Below are 21,496 nucleotides of genomic sequence, written 5' to 3'. Positions count from 1 at the left end.
TATACACAGAATGTCCGAGGTCACAAACAGTTGGTCAGTAACAATGCGTCGCGCTTTGTCCCCGGCCGCCTGTCCAAGGCGTAAGCCACGCGTGTTATATGACACAACTTTCATGATGATGACAGTCCAGGCTTCACAGCAACAGTTGCCCCAGCGTCAGACACACAACCAGTCTTTGCTACAGAGCGAGTTTTTATATCCACTGGTTTGCACGCTTCATAAAAGCGCCGCACAAAGACACCCTCCGGCCAAAGTTGTGGCTCATACATTTCGCCCACATTATTGCATTCAGCAGTGACTTTGAATGAGTTATATCGCCTCTGGGCACTGTCTATTTTTTCACAGGTCACATCACGATGTAGGTTGTCTTTCAGGTAGCTAGCCAATGCTTCTGAATTTACATCAGGCGAGAATTTTGTGGCGAAGACACTCACAAGTTTTGTCTTCACAACCTGTATGGATCCCCCTGCACTGGTTCCAACAATGCCACTTTTCTTATCCCTCCTGGGGGCATTCATTCTCGGCTTGCTCTGGATGAAGGCATCCCCGTGTGAGTGTTGTCTACGCCCATGCTTGACTACGCGACTGCATTTCGGGGAAGCCGTTTCGGCGCCACGGTAACCCGAACCTTCCTCCGCTGCGTTGGTTACAGCACCGTGGTGGTTCCAGGCTCCTGCCCCATGTTATCCAAAACCTGGCCTGCGACCTCCTCCTCGGCGACCTCAGGGCTGAGCAAACTTTTCGCGTCTTCTTCACCTTTTTCCATTAGGCAAAGCCGTTGATTTAATCCTGCGACAACCCCACGGAGGTCCTCACATACATCTGTTTGCGCAGACAAAGCCTGTTTCATGGTTGATAAATCCACACCTAAGCGATCAATTTTCCCCAGTAAACAGGAGACATCAAGGCTGTTAAAAGTCACAGGTGGAAGTTCATCCAAATGATAAGAAACAAAACAAGGGATGTTTTCGCCAGCCTCGTTTAGCACTTTTAAACAAACGTTGTTCACGTCCTTTTGATGCCCTTTATGCGTAACAAAGCGTTGAGTGGTATGCGGACAAAGTTCAAACCAAACTTTCCTTGAGTTCTCAATCCATTCTGACCCGAAGTGATTCATAGTCAGCAAAACGATATCATCCTGACAGAGAGTTTTCATTTTAACCACGAGAAATTTCAGCAGTTCATCTTCCACCACAGTTTTACCATCAGCTGTGGTGTAAATCTCCGGTTTTATTCTACTTTTTCTCAGAGGTGCAGCGCCTTTTTCTCTGCCTGCAGCCTCCGCCATGACACTCATAATGAATCAAACCCTACTAGTGAGGTCCACTACAGTCTATTTAATAACTGTCTATCTCCATTTCCAGGGAGCTCAGCAACAACAACTGTGATAAATATCATCAGGTTGATTCTGGTGGTTCTGATGTCGGTTCTGCTGCTTCTGTTTTGTCTGTGGATGAGGTGAAACTACAAACATTAACATTAACTGATCTGTTACTTTGAATGTTTACTTTCACGTTTCTGAGTTTTTAATGACCATTTTTGTTTTGTCGATTTCCTTCAGGAAGAAGAAAACTCTGAGCTCCACCACTGAACCAAATGAGCCCATAGAGACTGTGGAGATGAGAGAGGTATTGGACCACAGTGACGAGTAATCAGCATATTCACTGTCAATGTTTTTATAACAAAGATCAAGTTAAAGAAACAGTTCTGCTTTAAACATGTCTGAGTTTGTTGTCATTTAAAATCTAACTGTGTCCACGTTCCATTTATTTATCCATTTATTTCATCTTGTTGTCTCTCCCCATCAGTTGGAGTCTGATCCTGATTACACCAACATCTCACCTTTGAACAGAGAAACTGCAGCATGTGGCAGAAGTTCTGAGTAGCACGCAGCTTTATGTTTACCTGTGCAGGTACATTACATATGTTAAGGATTATATTTGATATGCAAAATGCTGTTTTATCTTTTAATGCTCCTAAAGTAACATTTTATTTTAATGCAGTAACTTGCTTTAAAGAAATACTGATTGTTCTATCACATCACACCTGTCCTGGTAGAGAAAGACATGTGGAACAGGAAGCACAGTATCTCACAGCATGTACATTATATATTAAACACACTGACATGTAACATGAGCCCAGCTCTATCACTCTGTAGCTGTAACATGTTCAAAGTACTGCAGTGGCTGATTGAAATAAACATCCAGCTTCCAACAACAACTCTGTAGTTTGAACATCATGTCAGTTCCCTCTCTGTGCTGCAGAGGGCGACACTGTGCAGAAAGTTTTGGATTTCAGCTTTAAACAAACTCTTTTTGTGTTTAGTCTTCAGAATAAAGTTTTTATTCATCAACAGTGGACACAAATAAAATGTGAATCACTTTGTTTTCTCTGACTGTGTTCTCAGCACTTCTTTAGTTTGTATTTTATTTAGTTGTTGTATTTTTTGCAGTTCATAAATTCTTGTATTGGCTCCTCCTGTTTTTGTTTCTTTTTGTATTTTGTATTCAGACCTCAGCTTGTTATTAAAGCTCACCTTTTGTTCCATACCTTGCCTGCCTCCTGAGTGTCTTGTGTTTGGGTCCTCACCATTTCATGACTCATAACAATACCAACTGACCAACAATGGACCAGGCGGGGAAAAAATCTCTGATGTGGGAGCTGAAGAAGTACTGCTTAATTTGTGAACGACTGAACTCTATCACAGGTTCTGTGAACAGACTGTTTTTCTACAACTTAATCCCAAAGACACTCTGCTCAAGACTAGGGGTGTGCCAAAGTATCGATACTACGATATATAGCGATATTTCGTCTTGAGGTACGTTATCGATACACTGGTGCCAAATATCGATATTTGAAAATGTTTTTAAATGTTTGGGGGTTTTTTCTTCTTTTTTTGGCCCACCACCACCACCACCCCTCTTCGGAGGACAGCTTTATCTTTATTCAAACAGGGATACAACCAAATACAATTTAAAAAATGGTTTAAGCAGCTCTGAAACCCACACATATAGATATTCAATGATAGTTGTAGTCAGTGTGTGTGTTAAGAAGAGACACTGTGCAATATACTCTTTGTTTACTTGGCTGTCATTCATGTGAAACTGATTGACAATGCTTTGTAATTCCTGTGAAATGGATTCAGTGCAGTCAATAAATTCTGAATTTCTTCAGTGACACAGATATCGTGATGTATTGTGGATGAAATTTCTTGTAATATATCGATTCGGGATTCAGAATCGCTGTATCGTGATATTATCGTTATCGTGGGCAAAATATTGTGATAGTAACGTATCGCGAGGTACCATCACATTTAGTGTTCAATTGGCTGATACGTCCACGTTTTTGAATGCATCGTGTTTTAAAGCAACAGTAAGAATCATTTTACAGGCGTTCGTCTCTCCATACATGTTAATAATATAAAGAGGAAGGAAGCCAGACATTTAACACCTTCATGTGTGTTTAAGACAAATGAACCAACCAGCAGTGTTGGGAAAGTTCACTTTCTACACAAACTAGTTCAAAGTTCAGTTCACAAATTTTAAAATGAACTAGTTCAGTTCATAGTTCATAATTCAACATTTTGAACTACGTTCACAGTTCCAAAAATTTACCAGTTCATAGTTTTTTTTTTTGTTCAATATGTTGATGCAAGCCATTATTTTTCATTTTTCAGTTTTAACACTGAAACTGCAGCTCTTCGACAATATTCTGCAAAACCAGGTTGTCCAGCTGGGCTGGGAGATGAAGACAACGGAGCCGCTACTGTACGCCGTTAATGTGATTTGGGTGGTAGAGGATCTGTTTTGGCTCGCCGTTGCCGTGTCTTTTGATTTGTATTCACATTCACATACCTTGAAAGGCTCGCCGGGTGCTTTAGTTCAATGTGCCGTTTCAGGTTTACGGTACAGGATAGAGTTCAAATTAAAAATAAAATACATAAATAAGTAAATGAATAAATAATCTAAAAAAAAAGAAGAAGAAGGAAGGGAAAAATAAAATAATAAATAAATAGATAGTTCAGACAGTGGCTTCAGGGAAAAACATTTCATAATGACTCAGTAAGGTATTACTTTTTTTTGTCATTTAACAAAATCAGAGATTTAAGCAAAGAGCTCAGTTCCAGGAGAAAAGGAGCAGATTTAGGTAGTGATTTAGCAAATTTTTGTTTGTGAATAAAACATTTTGCATAGGATAACAAAGTTTATCATGTGTTCAAGAGCATTAACTTCTGGGTTAACAGCAAATAACATGTTTAAGGGTAAGAGAATGGACAGAGTTAGCAGCATCAAAAAATGAGATTCAACATCACTCCGAATTTTTGCCTCCAGGCAATTCTGTGTTCGTTTGATAAAGCCTCACTGCATGTTTGTTATGCAGCTGTTTCTGTCTGAAATAGTTAAGTTTCGTTTTGTTAGAAAGTAAAGCGAGCTGCGAGTAGAAACCTCTCGTCCAGCGTCCTTTTTATACACAACAGCCAGATTGGGTGTTTTCCGCTACATATTAAGGCCTGTTCACGGAGTGTTTTTGCCGGTTTTCGCCTGGAAGGCTCGATGGAAATCTGGCACTGTCTTGAACGAGGTTAAACTGTGAGAACGCGCCGTTCACAAACGCCAGAATGAACGCGTTCACAATAACGTTCATCAGGCAGAAACACAGTACGTTCAGTTCACGTTCGCCCAAAATATGAACGAGTTCATGAACGATCGTTCATTTAACGCGTTCAGGCACAACACTGCCAACCAGAGAGAGACAAACTGTCTCGTGACCGCGTCTTCCCTCTTTATGTAGAAGTGTTTGGTGAGATGAGCTGACATTCAGTACTTCTCATGTATGTGATCGACCTGCTGATTTAACGGACATGAGGAGAAGCTATGAGTGTAACAGCAGCAGCGAGTGGATTTGTTGTCCTCCTTCTCTCTGTACAAGGTACTTTACATCTACATTCATACTGTAAGACTGTTAGCATGGTGGGTTTATAGTAAAGATTTGATGTGCAACAGTGCACAGTTAGAGTTAGTGAAGCTGTGTTTGTGTGGATGTACAGTGACAGTACATACTGTACATTAACAATGGAAAAATCTAAAGAGAGAATCTGTTAAATAAAATGAATCGCTCTGAGGAACTTCCTCCATCGTTCAAACTTCCTCCAAACTCAACTTGAGCCTGCGTTCGTAGGTGTTAGACGCTGGTCAATGTGCTCTGAAAGTATAATTAACACAGGAACCAAAGTTCAGAAATAACACAAATCTCTATCATGTCTTTCACGTCAAGAGAAATGAAATACCATTAGAGTAACAAGATAAATAACAAGTGTACGTCACACAAATTTGTATTAAGAATGTGACTAAAATAAGAATAAAGTGGTGCTGCTTGTAGTAATGAAGCCACAGAGAATTATCAGCTGACTCCAGTTCCTGTCAGCTTCACAGAGTTTGATTTTGTTTTATTTTTATTATAACTTTATTGTTTGAGTTCACTCTTAGTGCTCTCATCAGCCTTGTTTCCTGTTTTCAGTGAAACATCTCTAAGAACCAGCTGTGCACTACCTGCCCAGCACCAAACAACAGAGTTGGCATCTCGCTGGACACCAATGTAGAGTATTTAGCTACGAGACAGATATTCTATCAGTATTTCTGAGTATTTCTTGCTTTAGGATAAATTTGTCAGTGTTTTCTATCTGTGAGAAAAGTTGCTCACACCAGTGGCGGTTCTAGACCAGTTTTAACAGGGGGGCCAGGTTGGGGCCGGCTTTTTTATTAGCGGGGAACATACAACCCTGAAAAAAAGATAAATCCCTCATTCAGACAAAGCAGTGTTTACAATTTCAGCAATTTTGATTGGGTAGTGGCTGGCTCACACCTCGAAGTTCTGCATTTCTCTGCAGTTCTCATTCACACTCTGCAGCAGCCTGACCACAGGAAGATAACCAGCAGACACTTGTTTCATACGTCACACTTTTCTTAGAAGTACTTCTCTCTAAGTGTTGTGTTAAAGTACACAGTGTCTTGGGTTTCAGCTTTAAACAAACTCTTTTTGTGTTTAGTCTTCAGAATAAAGGTTTTATTCATCAACAGTGGACACAAATAAAATGTGAATCACTTTGTTTTCTCTGACTGTGTTCTCAGCGCTTTTTTGGTTTGTATTTTATTTAGTTGTTGTATTTTTTGCAATTCTTTAATTCTTGTGTTGGCTCCAGCCTGCTCCTCCTGTTTTTGTTGCTTTTTGTATTTTGTATTCAGACCTCAGCTTGTTATTAAAGCTCACCTTTTGTTCCTCACCTTGCCTGCCTCCTGAGTGTCTTGTGTTTGGGTCCTCACCATTTCATGACTCATAACAATACCAACTGACCAACAATGGACAAGCCGGGGAAAAAATCTCTGATGGTGGAGCTGAAGAAGTACTGCTTAATTTTTGAACGACTGAACTCTATCACAGGTTCTGTGGACGGGCTGGTTTTTCTACAACTTAATCCCAAAGACACACTGCTCAAGATCAAGGCTGTTGGACTCACAACTTGTAGTCACTGACTTCACTAACAGCCTGCTAACCTCCTGCCTGCTCCAGCTCCTGTCTCAGGGAGTCACCAGCCTGATAACGTTGCTTCCTAGCACCGTAGAGTTCCCCCTGTCTGACTCCTTGCAGGGTCTTCTGCCCTGTGGTTCCGAGTGTCCCCTGTCAATGCAGGTCTTGTTCCTGGGTCAGTCGACGCCTTTCCGACTGCTGAGTTCCAATCCCTGCTGAACCACCACCAGACCCCCCCAACACCATCATTCAGCAGCCTTCTCTGACCCAGTCAGACCTGCCTCATGCCATAGTCCTGGTGCAGAGTTTCCATTCTCCACTCATGCTGCCATGTTGCTTGCCTCCTGCTTTGGTGTCCAGCTGCTAGGCTGTGGTCCATAAGCCCTCCTGTTCTGGTGTCCAAGGGCCTCCAATGGTACCAAGACTCTGGTCCTGGTCTCCAGCTTCCTGAGGGCTTCCAACTCTGCCTCGGGTCTCGTGGCCTCCAGCCAGTCATGGTTTGATAGTGAAGCTTCCCTCTTGTTCTTTACCTGCCTGCCTCCAGAGTGTCTTCTGTTTGGGTCCTCATTATTGTTGCTACACGTAACATCCAGTTTGTTGTCTATACATTAGCTCACACACACTCTGATGAATGTCTGGTTTAGGCTTTTTAATTGAATCAAAGATCAAATTAAAATCGAGGCTGACTGAACCTTTGCTGTTCTGCTGCCTCAACTTTGGAACAACATCACATTTAGTGTTCAGTTTTCTGATGCGTCCATGTTTTTGAATCGTGTTTTAAAGCAACAGTAATAATCATTTCAGAGGCGTTCGTCTCTTCATAAATGTTAATAATATAAAGAGGAAGTGAGCCAGCAAGTTACCACCTAGATGTGTGTTTAAGATAAGTGAACCAACCAGAGACAGACAAACTGTCTCGTGACCGCGTCTTTCCTCTTTATGTAGAACTGTTTGGTGAGATGAACTGACATTCAGTACTTCTCATGTATGTGATCGACCTGCTGATTTAACAGACGTGAGGAGAAGCTATGAGTTTAACAGCAGCAGCGAGTGGATTTGTTGTCGTCCTTCTCTCTGTACAAGGTACTGTACGTCTACATTCATATTGTAAGACTGTTAGCATGGTGGTTTTATAGTAAAGATCTGATGTGCAACAGTGCACAGTTAGAGATAGTAAAGCTATGTTTGTGTGGATGTACAGTGACAGTACATACTGTACATTAACAATGGAAAAATCTAAAGAGAGAATCTGTCAAATAAAATGAATCGCTCTGAGGAACTTCCTCCATCGTTCAAACTTCCTCCAAACTCAACTTGAGCCTGCGTTCGTAGGTGTTAGAGGCTGGTCGATGTGCTCCGATAGTATAATTAACACAGGAACCAAAGTTCAGAAATAACACAAATCTCTATCATGTCTTTCATGTCAAGAGAAATTAAATACCATCAGAGTAACAAGATGAAGAACAAGTGTGCGTCACACAAATTTGTATTAAGAATGTGACTAAAATGAGAGAATAAAGTGGATGTGCTGCTTGTAGTAATGAAGCCACAGAGATTTATCACCTGACTCCAGTTCCTGTCAGCTTCACAGAGTTTGATTTTGTTTTATTTTTATAACTTTATTGTTTGAGTTCACTCTTAGTGCTCTCATCAGCCTTGTTTCCTGTTTTCAGTGAAACATCTCTAAAAACCAGCTGTACACTACCTGCTCAGCACCAAACAACAGACAGAGTTAGCATCTCGCTGGACACCAAAGTAGAGTATTTAGCTGCTAGACAGATATTTTATCAGTATTTCTGAGTATTTCTTGTTTCTAGATAAATTTGTCAGTGTTTTCTATCTGTGAGAAAAGTTGCTCACATCTCAGAGTTCTGCATTTCTCTCCATTTCTCTGCAGTTGTCCTTCACACTCTGCAGCAGCCTGACCACAGAAAGATAAGCAACCAGCAGACACTTGTTTCATACGTCACACTTTTCTTAGAAGTACTTCTCTCTAAGTGTTGTGTTAAAGTACACAGTGTCAACACATTGTTGCTCCTTCACTGCAGCCTCTGTGTGATGTCCGTCCTCAGTGCTCTCAGAGATCATGTGCACATCTTTCACTGTTCCTTTGCTTTAAATATTCTCATGTAAACTTTAATGATTTGTACATTTCTCTAAAGTAATTTCTCAGTCGACTTTGTCATGAACCACAATTACCACTGAAACTTTATTTACAGTATCAACCCATTTTTAAAATAGACCTGTAGAGAAAAGTCTGATACAAATCAAGTCTTACGTACCGTTCTAGTTAAGACAACAGAGACTGTCCAAAAACCTGTTGATGAATTTTCATTCATCTGATTAACAAAGGTGAGAAAGGAGAGTTGAAGTCTTTAATAAAGCTCCATCGAGGAGAACAAAGCTCAACAGTACATGTAGTGAGACAGTGTATTGATTCACCAGTGCTGAATGACACTTCCTGGTCTCTGACTATTGAACTCGTTCACCGAATACTGCTTGTTTAAGTCACATTGTAATTGAAGGAAGAATATGGTTTTTGGTCGATCGTGAAGTTTGTGTGTTTCTTGTATGAAATATAGTGAAGTTTAGTGAAGGTACAGGAACCTCTGACCACACAGAAATCTGTGACCCCGATCATGACCTCAGGGTGACTCTACCTCCTCCTCTGTAAGTAGAGTGGGAGATGTATACAGACACATTTACTACTGTGAACCTGTGAGACTGAACGTATGAAGATTCCTTTACAAAACCGTCTGAAGGCTGCCTTTACTCACGTACCAAACACAAGTTTGTATGAAGAGAGCCACAGTGTGTTGAGAAGTGTAGCTTCACAAACTGAAGCTCCTTCACTGCAGTGAAAATCTGTCTCCCGATGATGTTTAGAGTCTGATTGTGGTTTCTGATGTTCTCTGTGTTACAGTGATACAGGGTCAGAATGGCTGGGGAGTGACTTACAGCTCTACTGAGATCTGTGCCTTAAAAGGATCAACAGTGGAAATAAACTGCACCTACACATACCCATCCAGACTAGATGGTGTTGATACTGAAGTTAAGGAAACATTCTGGTTCACCAAAGAGAGAAGATATCAACCTGTGGATCTGAGAACAGACTCAGATTATCAAGATCGTGTTGAGTACAGTTGTTCTGAGAAGAGCTGCACTCTGAGAATCACAGACCTGAGAGAGAGCGACTCAGCTGAGTACAAGTTCAGGTTCATTACAAACCAACCAGGTGGGAGTTATACAAGTTCACCTGGAGTCACTTTGAGGATCAAAGGTAACACTTTCATTCATATCGTAATCATTTCTAAATGTTCAACATCTGAAAAACAATGATATAAATGTGTTGTGTGCGTATGTTGACAGATTGTCTAAAATAACATTCTTGTTCCTTCTTCACATCCAGATCTCCAGGTGAAGGTGAGCACATCCTCACTTTCTTCCTGGAAATACCTGAACTGTCACAGCAGTTGTCGTCTACCTGATCGTTTTTCCTACATCTGGTACAAAAATGGACAGAAAATTCAGTCAGGAACATCTTCTACTTATTCATTCTATAGTGCGTCAACAGACAGTTATTCCTGTGCTGTTGAAGGACATGAGGATTTCCTCTCTCCTCCAGTGTGTGAGTTTACTACAATAACATAACACCATCTGATGCAGTCTGATAACTACATGTATTTTAATATGGAGACCTTCATTGTGACTCTTCATCAACTCTGGTTTAGAAATTATCAAAACTTTGTTTTATCTTTCAGGTGTCGAATATCAAACCTGCAACAAAGTGATTTACACTGACAGAAGCATCTGTGCCTTCAAAGGCTCATCAGTGGACATTTCTTGCACTTACAGCAGTTATCAAACTATCAGAACTAAATTCTGGTTCAGTCCTGAACGTTCTCATCAGTGGCAGAGTCCTTCACAGCCTGAGGACCTTAGTGAAGACTCCCAGTTTGCAGGTCGTGTTCAGGTCCTTGAATCAGAGAGAGGACGCTCCACTCTGAGAATCACTGACCTGACAGAGAGTGATTCAGCTCAGTATCACTTCAAATACACAACAGGAAGCTTTGAATGGAGGAGTAGTTTACCTGGTACAACTCTGACTGTCACAGGTACTGATGAACACACAGTGATGTAAAACATCAACATAGTACATTTAGAAACAGTGAACATGTTGAAAATGATGGATCATCATGAGTTTGTGTAATAATTACTGTTGTGTTGGCACAATGTTCACTGCTAGTTCTAGGAATAGTAACTGTTGTGTTGTCGTGTGTGTACATCTATCAGTGATTTTTGTTAGAACCAGTGATATTAATATTGTTTCTTGTTCTCATATCCAGCTCTGCAGGTGCAGGTGACCAGAATAACAGTCCACCAGTCTGATACTGAGGCAGAGCTGAAGTGTCACAGCAGCTGCAGTCCAGCTGGTCGTCTTTCCTACGTCTGGTTCAGGAACAGACAGAAAGTCACAGGGGTGGAGACATCTTCTTTTAAAGGCCGGGTTTATCCTGGAGACATCATCTCTTGTGCTTTGAAAGGACATGAGAACTATGGCTCTCCTTCAGTGTGTGAGTTTGATCCACTGTATCAGGGAAAAACACATATACACACTGGCTAAAGATTGAAGACACACACATGTAAAGAACTAAAAATAAAAAAATATATTCATTCACTGTCAGTTTCCACCAGGAGGAGTCTGACCAGGGACAGCTCCATGATCAGCTCTCTAGACAGCCACTGTGATAAATAGAGACAATTATAACAGAAACAGAGAAAGATACATTTTAATCACAACAGTCAATTGTCTGATAACATATTCTAATTGTTCATTAATACATGTTTACATCACCTCCAGATGCTCCAAGACTTCCCTCTGTGTCAGTGAGTCCCTCTGCTGAGATAGTGGAGGGCAGTTCAGTGACTCTGACCTGTAGCAGTGATGCTAACCCAGCAGCTAATTACTCCTGGTACAAGAAGAATGGAGATCCAGACCTTCAACCTCTCAGTAAAGAACCACAGTTTGTCTTCAGCTCCATCCAGTCCTCTGACTCTGGAGAGTATTACTGTACAGCTGAGAAGGAGCTCGGGAGGAGGACGTCTGAACACATCTACATAAATGTGACATGTGAGTTTTATTCTTGACATGACGTATCTCTTAAATCTGTCCAGTCAAATGTTTTTGTGCCACACAATCTCAGCTGTAATTCCTTGAGCAGCTCCAAGAGACTTGAGATCTTTCATGCAGTTTCCTGACCAGATTGGAACAGTGCTACACACAGCCGTTCACCGTCTATGAATCAAATAGCATATTAACTACTGTAATAACACATTTAACGTAGAAAAATATTTTTACATCTCTCCTCCAGATGCTCCAAAGCTTCCCTCTGTGTCAGTGAGTCCCTCTGCTGAGATAGTGGAGGGCAGTTCAGTGACTCTGACCTGTAGCAGTGATGCTAACCCAGCAGCTAATTACACCTGGTACAAGGAGAACCAGACACTGATTCAAGGACCAGACGGAATTTATCATTTCTCCTCCATCAGCTCTGAGGACAGAGGGAACTACTACTGCAAGTCTGAGAATCAGTATGGAGAGATCAACTCTTCATCTCTATTTGTAGACGTCCAGTGTGAGTAACATTAGGAAGTCACTTAGCTTGACAATGGAACTGAAATAAAATGTTGACTAATGTTGATTAGTTGTCTCTCTGTACATGTTCTACTCCAGATGCTCCAAAGCCTCCCTCTGTATCAGTGAGTCCCTCTGCTGAGATAGTGGAGGGCAGTTCAGTGACTCTGACCTGTAGCAGGGATGCTAACCCAGCAGCTAATTCCACTTGGTACAAGAAGAATGGAGATCCAGACCTTCATCCTCTCAGTAAAGATCCACAGCTTGTCTTCAGCTCCATCCAGTCCTCTGACTCTGGAGAGTATTACTGTACAGCTGAGAACGAACTGGGGAGGAGGACGTCTGAATACATCTACATTAATATGACATGTGAGTGCAAATGTTCATTCAAAAATAACAGATTAAATCTGTACAGTCTTTGCAGGAGAAGATTTTACTGTCATGTCTACTTTCTTGTGCTCCTCAGTCTGCTGTAATTCACTGAGCAGCTCCAGGAGAATTGAGGAGTTTGATGCTGTTTTGGGACTCAGATTCAAACAGTGCTACACACAGCTGTTCACACTTTATGGTTTAAATACTACACATTCTATTGTTGTAAAACGCACTTAACCTTTTCTCTTAATACATCTCCAGATGCTCCAAAGCTTCCCTCTGTGTCAGTCAGTCCCTCTGCTGAGATAGTGGAGGGCAGTTCAGTGACTCTGACCTGTAGCAGTGATGCTAACCCAGCAGCTAATTACACCTGGTACAAGGAGAATGGAGACTCACAAAACGCATCAGGACAGATCTTCACCATCACTGACTTCAGAGCTGAACACAGTGGGAATTATTACTGTGAAGCCCAGAACAGCAGAGGACATCATAACTCCAGCTTACAGCTGATTGTTGTGGCAGGTGAGTTATTAATTCCCCAACATGATCAGTTTTTTGTTTGTGAAACCTTTGACAAAACCAACCCCTCTCTCACACTTCACTTGTTTTTGTCCAACTTAAAGTCACATTTTGGCCCAATAGTTCTTGTAACTTCCAGTGTTTGCTCTCTGTCACTGTTTTCCAGCTACATGGAAGTTACCAGTTGCTTTCTCAACCACTGCTGTTATTCTGGTCTTCATACTACTCGCTGTCTTGTTCTGCATCAGGTGAGCAGTTCACTTTCTCTGTGATTGAATTTACTTTGCATCTTAAAGGAAAGACTTACATATGTAAGATGACAGAGTTATTGGCACTCTAGTCCCTCTGATATCAAGCTTGTTTTAAGAAGAACATGTTTTGAGGTACCCAGTAGCTCAGTTGGTAGAGCCAGCGCCTCATGTATAGAGACTGCAGTGGTCCTGCGTTTGAATCTGACCTGTGGCCCTCTGCTGCACCTCATCCACCACTTTGTCACTCTTATGAATTCATCTTTGACACCAAAGCCTATCAGTCACTGCATTTCTTGAGTACACCAACCATTTTTTCTCTCGATGTGCATTTGATCACTGTACGAATGTATAATATAAGAAATATGAACCTATCTTCTATAGTCTACAATGAGTTACACCATTTGTTTGTTTCTTTGTTTGGACACTTTATCGTCTCGTTAGAAGAGTGAGGTCTTCACAACACCAGTCTGATGCTGAGGAGAGACCAGACAACAGAGCACAGGTATAAACAGAAAGATCCTACCTTGTCCTTCTTTACCTACTTTCTTCCTCAAATGAATCATTTCCTTTTCCTTCCATCACCCTCTCATACTTTTCTGTGTGCACCTCAACTTATGACCAGAATTAAGATAATGTTAAGGATTTGCTGCAGTGGAAGGGCAGAATTTATACCAAAATTAAAAAATTTGTGAACTTTCATTTAAATACCCACAATAAATGAAGCACTGTCCAACAATGCATCTATCACAGGGTTCAACTTTTAAATTAAAGGGGCACTATGTAGTCTTTGGAGAAGACTTTTAAAATCAGGTGTTAATATTTACAAAATGAATGAGGTAATGATATAAACTCAAATATTTATTATTTCTCTAAGTCAATTGTAATGCTTCATGCAACATCATGCTGAAATTAATACAACACATTTATGAATGACTGAGTACATTGCCTCACATGGGGCACCACAAGTAGTGTAACCTTGATTGGGTTTGGGGTTAAATTTGACTATCAATAATAATTTATTGTTATCAGGGATAAATATTAATTTTGACAAATAAGATCCAATTCACATCAGGTCACCTCAGGACACCACCCTCGAAGAAGGAAAAAGACAGGCATTTCCCATAATAAGTCTCAGTAATAGGTACTAAACCGTTTGTAACTCTGATTAACAATAACTTAATAATTACAACCAAAATGACCATAACAGCTAGCAATGGTTGGAAGGGAATTCTTGACAAAGTAGAGGTTGGCAACATTCAGTCTTGTACAAGTTGAATAGACAGCATGTAGGTTCAAAAGGCTTTCATTTAACACAAATATGAAAACACATAATCTAACTATGTACTATATACAGGTGTGTGTGTGTGTGTGTGTGTGTGTGTGTGTCTGGCAGAACAAAGAAGAAACAGTGGTGGTTCTTGCATCATGTGCTCACTGATATCACATGTGAGAGTGATGTGCTTCAGACACAAGGACTGTGTGTGTGTGTGACATAATGATTATAGAAGATGGTTGGTTGCATAGTCTGTGTGAAGAATAATTCTACTAATGTCAAATTAGCCGTGTAGCAAAGCAAACTACCAATAACCTGACCTGAGATCACAATAACATCCAAACAGTGAACAATGATTCAACACATGTGCGTTCCATCAACCAGAGCTAAAAGTCCTGTGCTAAGCTGTGCTATGCTATGCTGTGTGCTATCTATGCCCAGTTCAACGTGACCAGTCTTTGAAGAAAAGGTGCTGGTGGTTCCTTGGCTGATGAGCCAAGTAGGAGAAGGTTGGGATTCCGATGTTGAAAAATGCTGTTCTTGTTGTGCAAGGTCTGATGAAAGACAGCAGGTGGACGAAACTGGTTGTTCTCTCCCTTTGCAAGGATAGCAGTTCTGTGCTAACTGGCTTGGTTTTCTTTGGACTGTGTAGTTAGCTGGTAAGCTTTGCATTGCAGCTGCTGGCATTAACTACACTGGAATACTAGCAGGACCTCACATCGCTGCTGTGAGGAGAAGTTCTTTGGGCCTGCTGGAAATGTAGCTGGCAACTCTCAACTGCTGTTAGGCCCAGAATAATCCAGACGAGACTTTGAGGACAGGCAGCCCTGTGGGAAGAGAGGTGGAGAATAGAGAGAACAAAGGAAGTTCCAGTTTTGTCTATCTGGTCAGAGGGGGGTCTTTCATCCTGACCAATAGTAGCTCAAAGCTGAATTTGCTCCCAGGTGTGTACACTGGGGACTTCTGGGAAACTGAGATCAGTTCAAAGCCCATTTTGAAATTCACAATGAATGACTACATCTGTGGATCCCAACAAAATAAACAAGCTGTTCTCAGAGGACAATAAGGACCCAGAACACTGTTTGAAGCTAGAAAGGTGGCAGGGTCCACCACCTGTAAACAAAGTAAAACATGATGTAAATGTGTTGTCCTTCAAGGTCAGATTGTATATTCAGTTTGTTTAGACACAAATATAAATGTGTTTTGAATGAATGTTGTGACCTCTGCTGGTGAGCAGTAGGTCGTGTAATAACAAATACAAGCTTCAGGATCACACATGGCTATGTCTTAGCAAATTAGGCTGAAAACTCTCCACTTTTTACTTAATTGAATGTTGGTTTGATGCTACAGCACAGTTAATGTTTTATTTACTACCTTAAAGGGCCAGTTCACCCAAAAACAAAACTACATGTTTGTACATGTTGGCCTTCTCTCCAATATAATGGAACTAAATGGCGCATTGCCTCCACCTTATTGTGAAAACTTTCATATAGGAACTATTTTTGTATCAGCGTAAAGAAGGAAGCATACGTCTACTTAAGCTATCACCAGCAATCCCTTGAAAGAGAGATAGCTGTAGAGTTTTTATAGATGTATTTTTGGCACACAAGCCGAGTATGTAGTTTAATTATATTGTGTTAGGGTTTCTTTGTCAAGAGTTTGAATACATGGAATATGTAAAAGTACTCTTGTCCCTGTGACCAGCAGACAGAAGAACTTCACTACGGCAGCGTACGATTCATACGGACCCAGGCAGGTGCTCTTCACTCAGACGTCAGCCCAGCTCGGCATCACAGGAACGAGGAGGAGAGTGTTGTATACGCGACTACAAACTTCATCAGTGCCTCAGGGTGAGCAACTCCTCACACAGGAGAATCTTTGCTGCTGTTTGAGTTTAAATGAAAAACACATGAAGTTTGAAGGTTTGTGAACAAACATTTTGTTGCTGTTTTTTGCATATTTTTTTAATTCTAAACTGTAATTTCATGAGTTTTTAGGTTTTTTGTTAATTATCATACCATTTGTTCAACAAACTATTTTAATTTCTGTTTAATTCCTCCACAGAACAAACCATCAGGCAGCTGTGGAGGATCCATCTGCACTGTACAGCAGAGTTATCAAAAGCCGGCTATTGTGACGACAGCATGGCTCTGTGGTTGGTATTAGATATAGATAGATAAGCTTTTTATTTTTTCAGACTCAGGGTCCATACAAAAAGTAAAAGCGAGACACACAGTACAAAAGTATTGATGGATCTTTTCTTCACTGATGGTTTGATTAAGAACACAGCGTTTGGGCAACAATATTTAATTTAAACCTCATTTATATTAATGAGGGCAGACTGAACATTAGAGACACCTCTGAGTGTAACGCATGCAGTTCCAAAAATGACAACAACACCTTCCTACAACTGTTTAAACATAAATGGAACATTATCACCTTCATGAAGGCAGAATTTATTACAGGTCTGTTGTGTTAAACTGTGTTAGTTTAGCTTTGATGTAAATAATAAAACTCCACCTGACTGAAGTTATAGCAGATTTTTTTTCTCACTATTTTAATGATCACAACTGTTTATATCACAAGTCAAATATCCTTTGTATATATTCACATGCTCATTTTCTGAATTTGTATTTTTATTGAATTGAATTCCCAGCTCACTATAATAAACTGTCTATATTCGTTTCGTTTCGTTTTCTTCCGCTTTATCCATACGGGTCGCGGGTGATGTTACCGCTTTTATACCACCTTTTTTTTCAAGGTGGAGCGGGGGTACTGGGGCCAAATCCAGTGACTCTATGGGCGAAGGCCAGGGTACTCCCTGGATGAGTCGCCAGCTCATCGCAGAAACTGTCTATATTGCTGTTTGTATTTATCTACTTTCAAAACTGTGTTTAAATTTGTCACATTTTGTCATCCTGCATGGAAAATAGCAAGTAAGACTCAAAGAAAAAACTCATCTTTCTGACTGTATGTTGGCTGAATGACCAAGATATTATTTTTTTGTCATTTCTTCACATTTTCAGTCTTTTTACTTTGATATGTATTCAGGTCTGACTAAACAGAATCTTTATAACATCACTTTGTTGTTGTGTCTGATATGAAATGCACTCGACCACATTGGGACATGAACTAACTTTTAATAGGATAATTTTAGATTAAATGGGGTTTGCCAATGTATATATGGTGTGATGCTAATGTTATACCCTGAAAAGGGGAAATCTCAATAAAGATGCTCAGACACAATGCTTCGTCTCTGACAGGTCATTGAAGGTCAAATTATTACAGAAGTATTAAAAGGATGTACAAAAGATCCCTTTTTTAATATTTATATTCAAAATGTTACAATATACAAAAATACTAATTTCCTGTGAGTCCATGTTTCGCTCTGATTTTCTTCTGCCATTAAACACATAGATATAAATTTGCATTTTTCACTTTCTTTTAGCAGGTCAAATGAAATACAACAGGTAAATAGACATGAAATGGTCTATGGATAAATATACATTTAAATTATCCAACCCCATTTACACTAATAACGACCACACCATCCTGTAGCATAAAGGTAATTGTAATTGGATTAATAGGAGGTTTGATGAGGAAAGGGAAGGGGGTTGATGTAGATGGATGAAGGGAAAGACGGGCGAGGTAGGTGGATGAAGGAAAAGAGGAGTAGAGGAGTAGGACGAACAGAAAGGGGGTTGAGTAAATTGGACAGTGGAAAGGGGGGATGGTTAGTGGTAGATAAAGGTTTGATATTGAGCGCTGGTCCAAACGGCAAAGTTGAGTTGTCTAAGCAGTGAGAGGAGCTGGTGCTTATTGCAGCGAAGGAGAGATGGTAAAGTTTCCCAATTGGGAGGGAGGCTTGGGTGGTAGCTGTGTCAAGGGTGATTAGAGGAATTAGAGGGATGTGTTTGGTCCTACAGTTAATTTTGTTGAAAGGAGAACTTCCGAGACGAATGAGGAGTTGGGGATAACCTCGATGCCTGGGTGGAAACCGAAAGGTGGCAACATGGGTGAGAAAGTGGACGAACTGACTGGTTGGAGTGGTGTTTTGATCGGACTTTGAGTTTGTGATGTTGATGGGGGTTTGGTCAGAGTGTGTGTTTGGTGGGGTTGTGAGGGCAAGGGTTAGGGTTAGGGTGTTGGCTCCGCTGCAGAAAGAGCAGGTAGATGCATTGCAACCTAGGTCGTTGAAGTTATTGCATACCATCGTGCCCTCCCCCTTTTTTTGATGCCGTGGGGAAGCGGGCCGTGGTGGATAGTGGCATGTTGGCAGGTGGGCAGGGAGCAGAGATGTCTGTGATGGGGAAGGAGGTGTAGAGGCTGTAGGTGCCCTGGTTGAACTGGTGGAGGCAGCCTGCAGCTTGGGAGGAAAAAAAGGCATGGTAGAAGTAAAAACCTGTGCCACCGAACCGCAGAACCAGGTCCAAAATGGTGGAAAGGTAGTTGTACTGGATCTGCTGCTGAGGGAATTTGAAAAGTGTGAGCGTTGTGTGGCTGAAGGGGGGTGGAAGGGAGGTGTGGCAGAAGCCAGAGTAAAGTTACCGGTGGTCGTGGGGTTGAAGACGGGTGTAGCGTTCCCCAGTCTCCGTTGCAGACACTGTTCCTGTTTCTGGGTCAGCCAATGCCCCTCCGACCCCTGGTTCTCCGGAGGCAGCCCGGCCAACACCTGCTGACCCACTACCAGGCCTCCCAGATAATCATTAGCAGCCTTCTATGAAAGCCAACCAGACCTGCCTCATGCCATAGTCCTGGTGCCTCAGTCTGACCTTGAGTCTTGCTGCCCTGTTGCCGACTTCCTGCTCTGGTGTCCAGCTGCTATGGCTTGTTATTAAAGCTTGCCTCTTGTTCTTTACCCTGCCTGCCTCTTCAGTGTCTTCTGTTTGCCTTCTCACTATTGTTGCTACACTCAACATCCAGTTTATTGTCTAAACATTAGCTCACACACAGCCTGATGAATGTCTGGTTTAGGCTTTTTAATTTAATCAAAGCTCAGTTTAAAATTGAGGGGTGACTGAACCTTTGCTGTTTTGCTGCCTCACCTTTGGAACAATATCACATTTAGTGTTCAGTTCACTGATATGTCCACGTTTCACCAGCATTGTTCGTAAAGCAAGAGTAATAATCATTTCTTCATTTCATCTTGAGGGTTCACAGGCACTCGTCTCTTCATAAATGTTGATAATATAAAGAGGAAGGAAACCAGCCAGTTACCACTTCGATGTGTTTTTAAGACAAGTGAAACAACCAGAGAGAGACAAACTGTCTCGTGACCACGTCTTCCCTCTTCATGTAGAAGTGTTTGATGAGATGAACTGACATTCAGTACTTCTCATGTATGTGATCAACCTGCTGATTCAACAGACGTGAGGCAAAGCTATGAGTTTAACAACAACAGTGAGTGGATTTGTTGTCGTCCTTCTCTCTATACAAGGTACTGTATGTCTATATTCATACTGTAAGACTGTTAGCATGGTGGGTTTATCGTAAAGATTTGATGTGCAACAGTGCACAGTTAGATTTAGTAAAGCTGTGTTTGTGTGGATGTACAGTGACAGTACATACTGTACATTAACAATGTAAAAATCTGAAGAGAAAATCTGTTAAATAAAATGAATCACTCTGAGGAATTTCCTCCATCGTTCAAACTTCCTCCAAACTCAACTTGAGCCTGCGTTCGTAGGTGTTAGAGGCTGGTCGATGTGCTCCGATAGCATAATTAACACAGGAACCAAAGTTAAAAAATAACACAAATCTCTATCATGTCTTTCACGTCAAGAGAAATTAAATACCATTAGAGTAACAAGATAAATAACAAGTGTACGTCACATAAATGTGTATTAAGAATGTGACTAAAATGAGAGAATAAAGTGGAGGTGCTGCTTGTAGTAATGAAGCCAAAGAGAATTATCAGCTGACTCCAGTTCCTGTCAGCTTCACAGAGTTTGATTTTGTTTTATTTTTATAACTTTATTGTGTTAGTTCACTCTTAGTGTTCTCATCAGCCTCGTTTCCTGTTTTCAGTGAAACATCTCTAAAAACTAGCTGCACACTACCTGCCCAGCACCAAACAGACAGAGTTAGCATCTCAGTGGACACCAAAGTAGAGTATTTATCTGCTAGACAGATATTTTATCAGTATTTCTGAGTATTTCTTGCTTCAAGATACATTTGTCACTGTTTTCTAACCGTGAGAAAAGTTGCTCACACCTCAGAGTTCTGCATTTCTCTGCAGTTCTCATTCACACTCTGCAGCAGCCTGACCACAGGAAGATAACGAGCAGACACTTGTTTTATGCGTCACACTTTTCTTAGAAGTACTTCTCTCTAAGTGCTGTGTTAAAGTACACAGTCTCAACACATTGTTGCTACTTCACTGCAGCCTCTGTGTTATGTCCGTCCTCAGTGCTCTCAGAGATCATGTGCACATCTTTCACTGTTCCTTTGCTTTAAATATTCTCATGTAAACCTTAATGATTTGTACATTTCTCCACACCTCTGTCGACTTTGTCATGAGCCACAAATGTCACTGAAACTTGATTTACAGTATGAAACCATTTTTAAAACAGACCTGAAGAGAAACGTGTGATACAGAACAAGTTTTACCTACCGTTATAGTTAAGATGACAGAGACTGTCCAAAAAACCTGTTGATGAATTTTCATTCATCTGAAGTCTTTAATGAAGCTCCATCGATGGGAACAAATCCCAACACTACATGTAGTGAGACAGTGTATTGCTTCACCAGTGCTTAAGGACACTTGCTGGTTTCTGACTATTTAACTTGTTGCCCGAATACTGCTTGTTTAAGTCACGTTGTAATTGAATGAAGAATATGGTTTTTGGTAGATCGTGAAGTTTGTGTGTTTCTCGTATGAGATATAGTGAAGGTTAGTGAAGGTAAGGCAAGGCAAGGCAAGGC

At 40.9% G+C, this 21,496-nt stretch overlaps 1 protein-coding gene across 1 annotated transcript in view; it reads left to right on the top strand.

The window, feature by feature from the left end:
• Positions 1-7,482: 7,482 nt before the first annotated feature.
• Positions 7,483-21,496, top strand: part of LOC115585588 (B-cell receptor CD22-like) — a 31,659-nt gene continuing 17,645 nt past the window's right edge. Inside the window, exons 1-5 of the mRNA XM_030424107.1 lie at positions 7,483-7,608; positions 9,449-9,805; positions 9,935-10,153; positions 11,387-11,656; positions 11,898-12,158. Of these exons, the coding sequence (XP_030279967.1) occupies positions 7,554-7,608; positions 9,449-9,805; positions 9,935-10,153; positions 11,387-11,656; positions 11,898-12,158 (1,162 nt within the window). The 5' untranslated portion in view covers positions 7,483-7,553. The remainder of the gene's footprint in view (positions 7,609-9,448; positions 9,806-9,934; positions 10,154-11,386; positions 11,657-11,897; positions 12,159-21,496) is intronic.

This window comes from Sparus aurata, chromosome 1, assembly GCF_900880675.1.
Source record: "Sparus aurata chromosome 1, fSpaAur1.1, whole genome shotgun sequence".
In the NCBI taxonomy this organism is placed as follows: domain Eukaryota; kingdom Metazoa; phylum Chordata; class Actinopteri; order Spariformes; family Sparidae; genus Sparus; species Sparus aurata.
The sequence above is the reverse complement of the archived record's forward strand: the minus strand, read 5'-3'. Positions and strand labels throughout refer to the sequence as shown.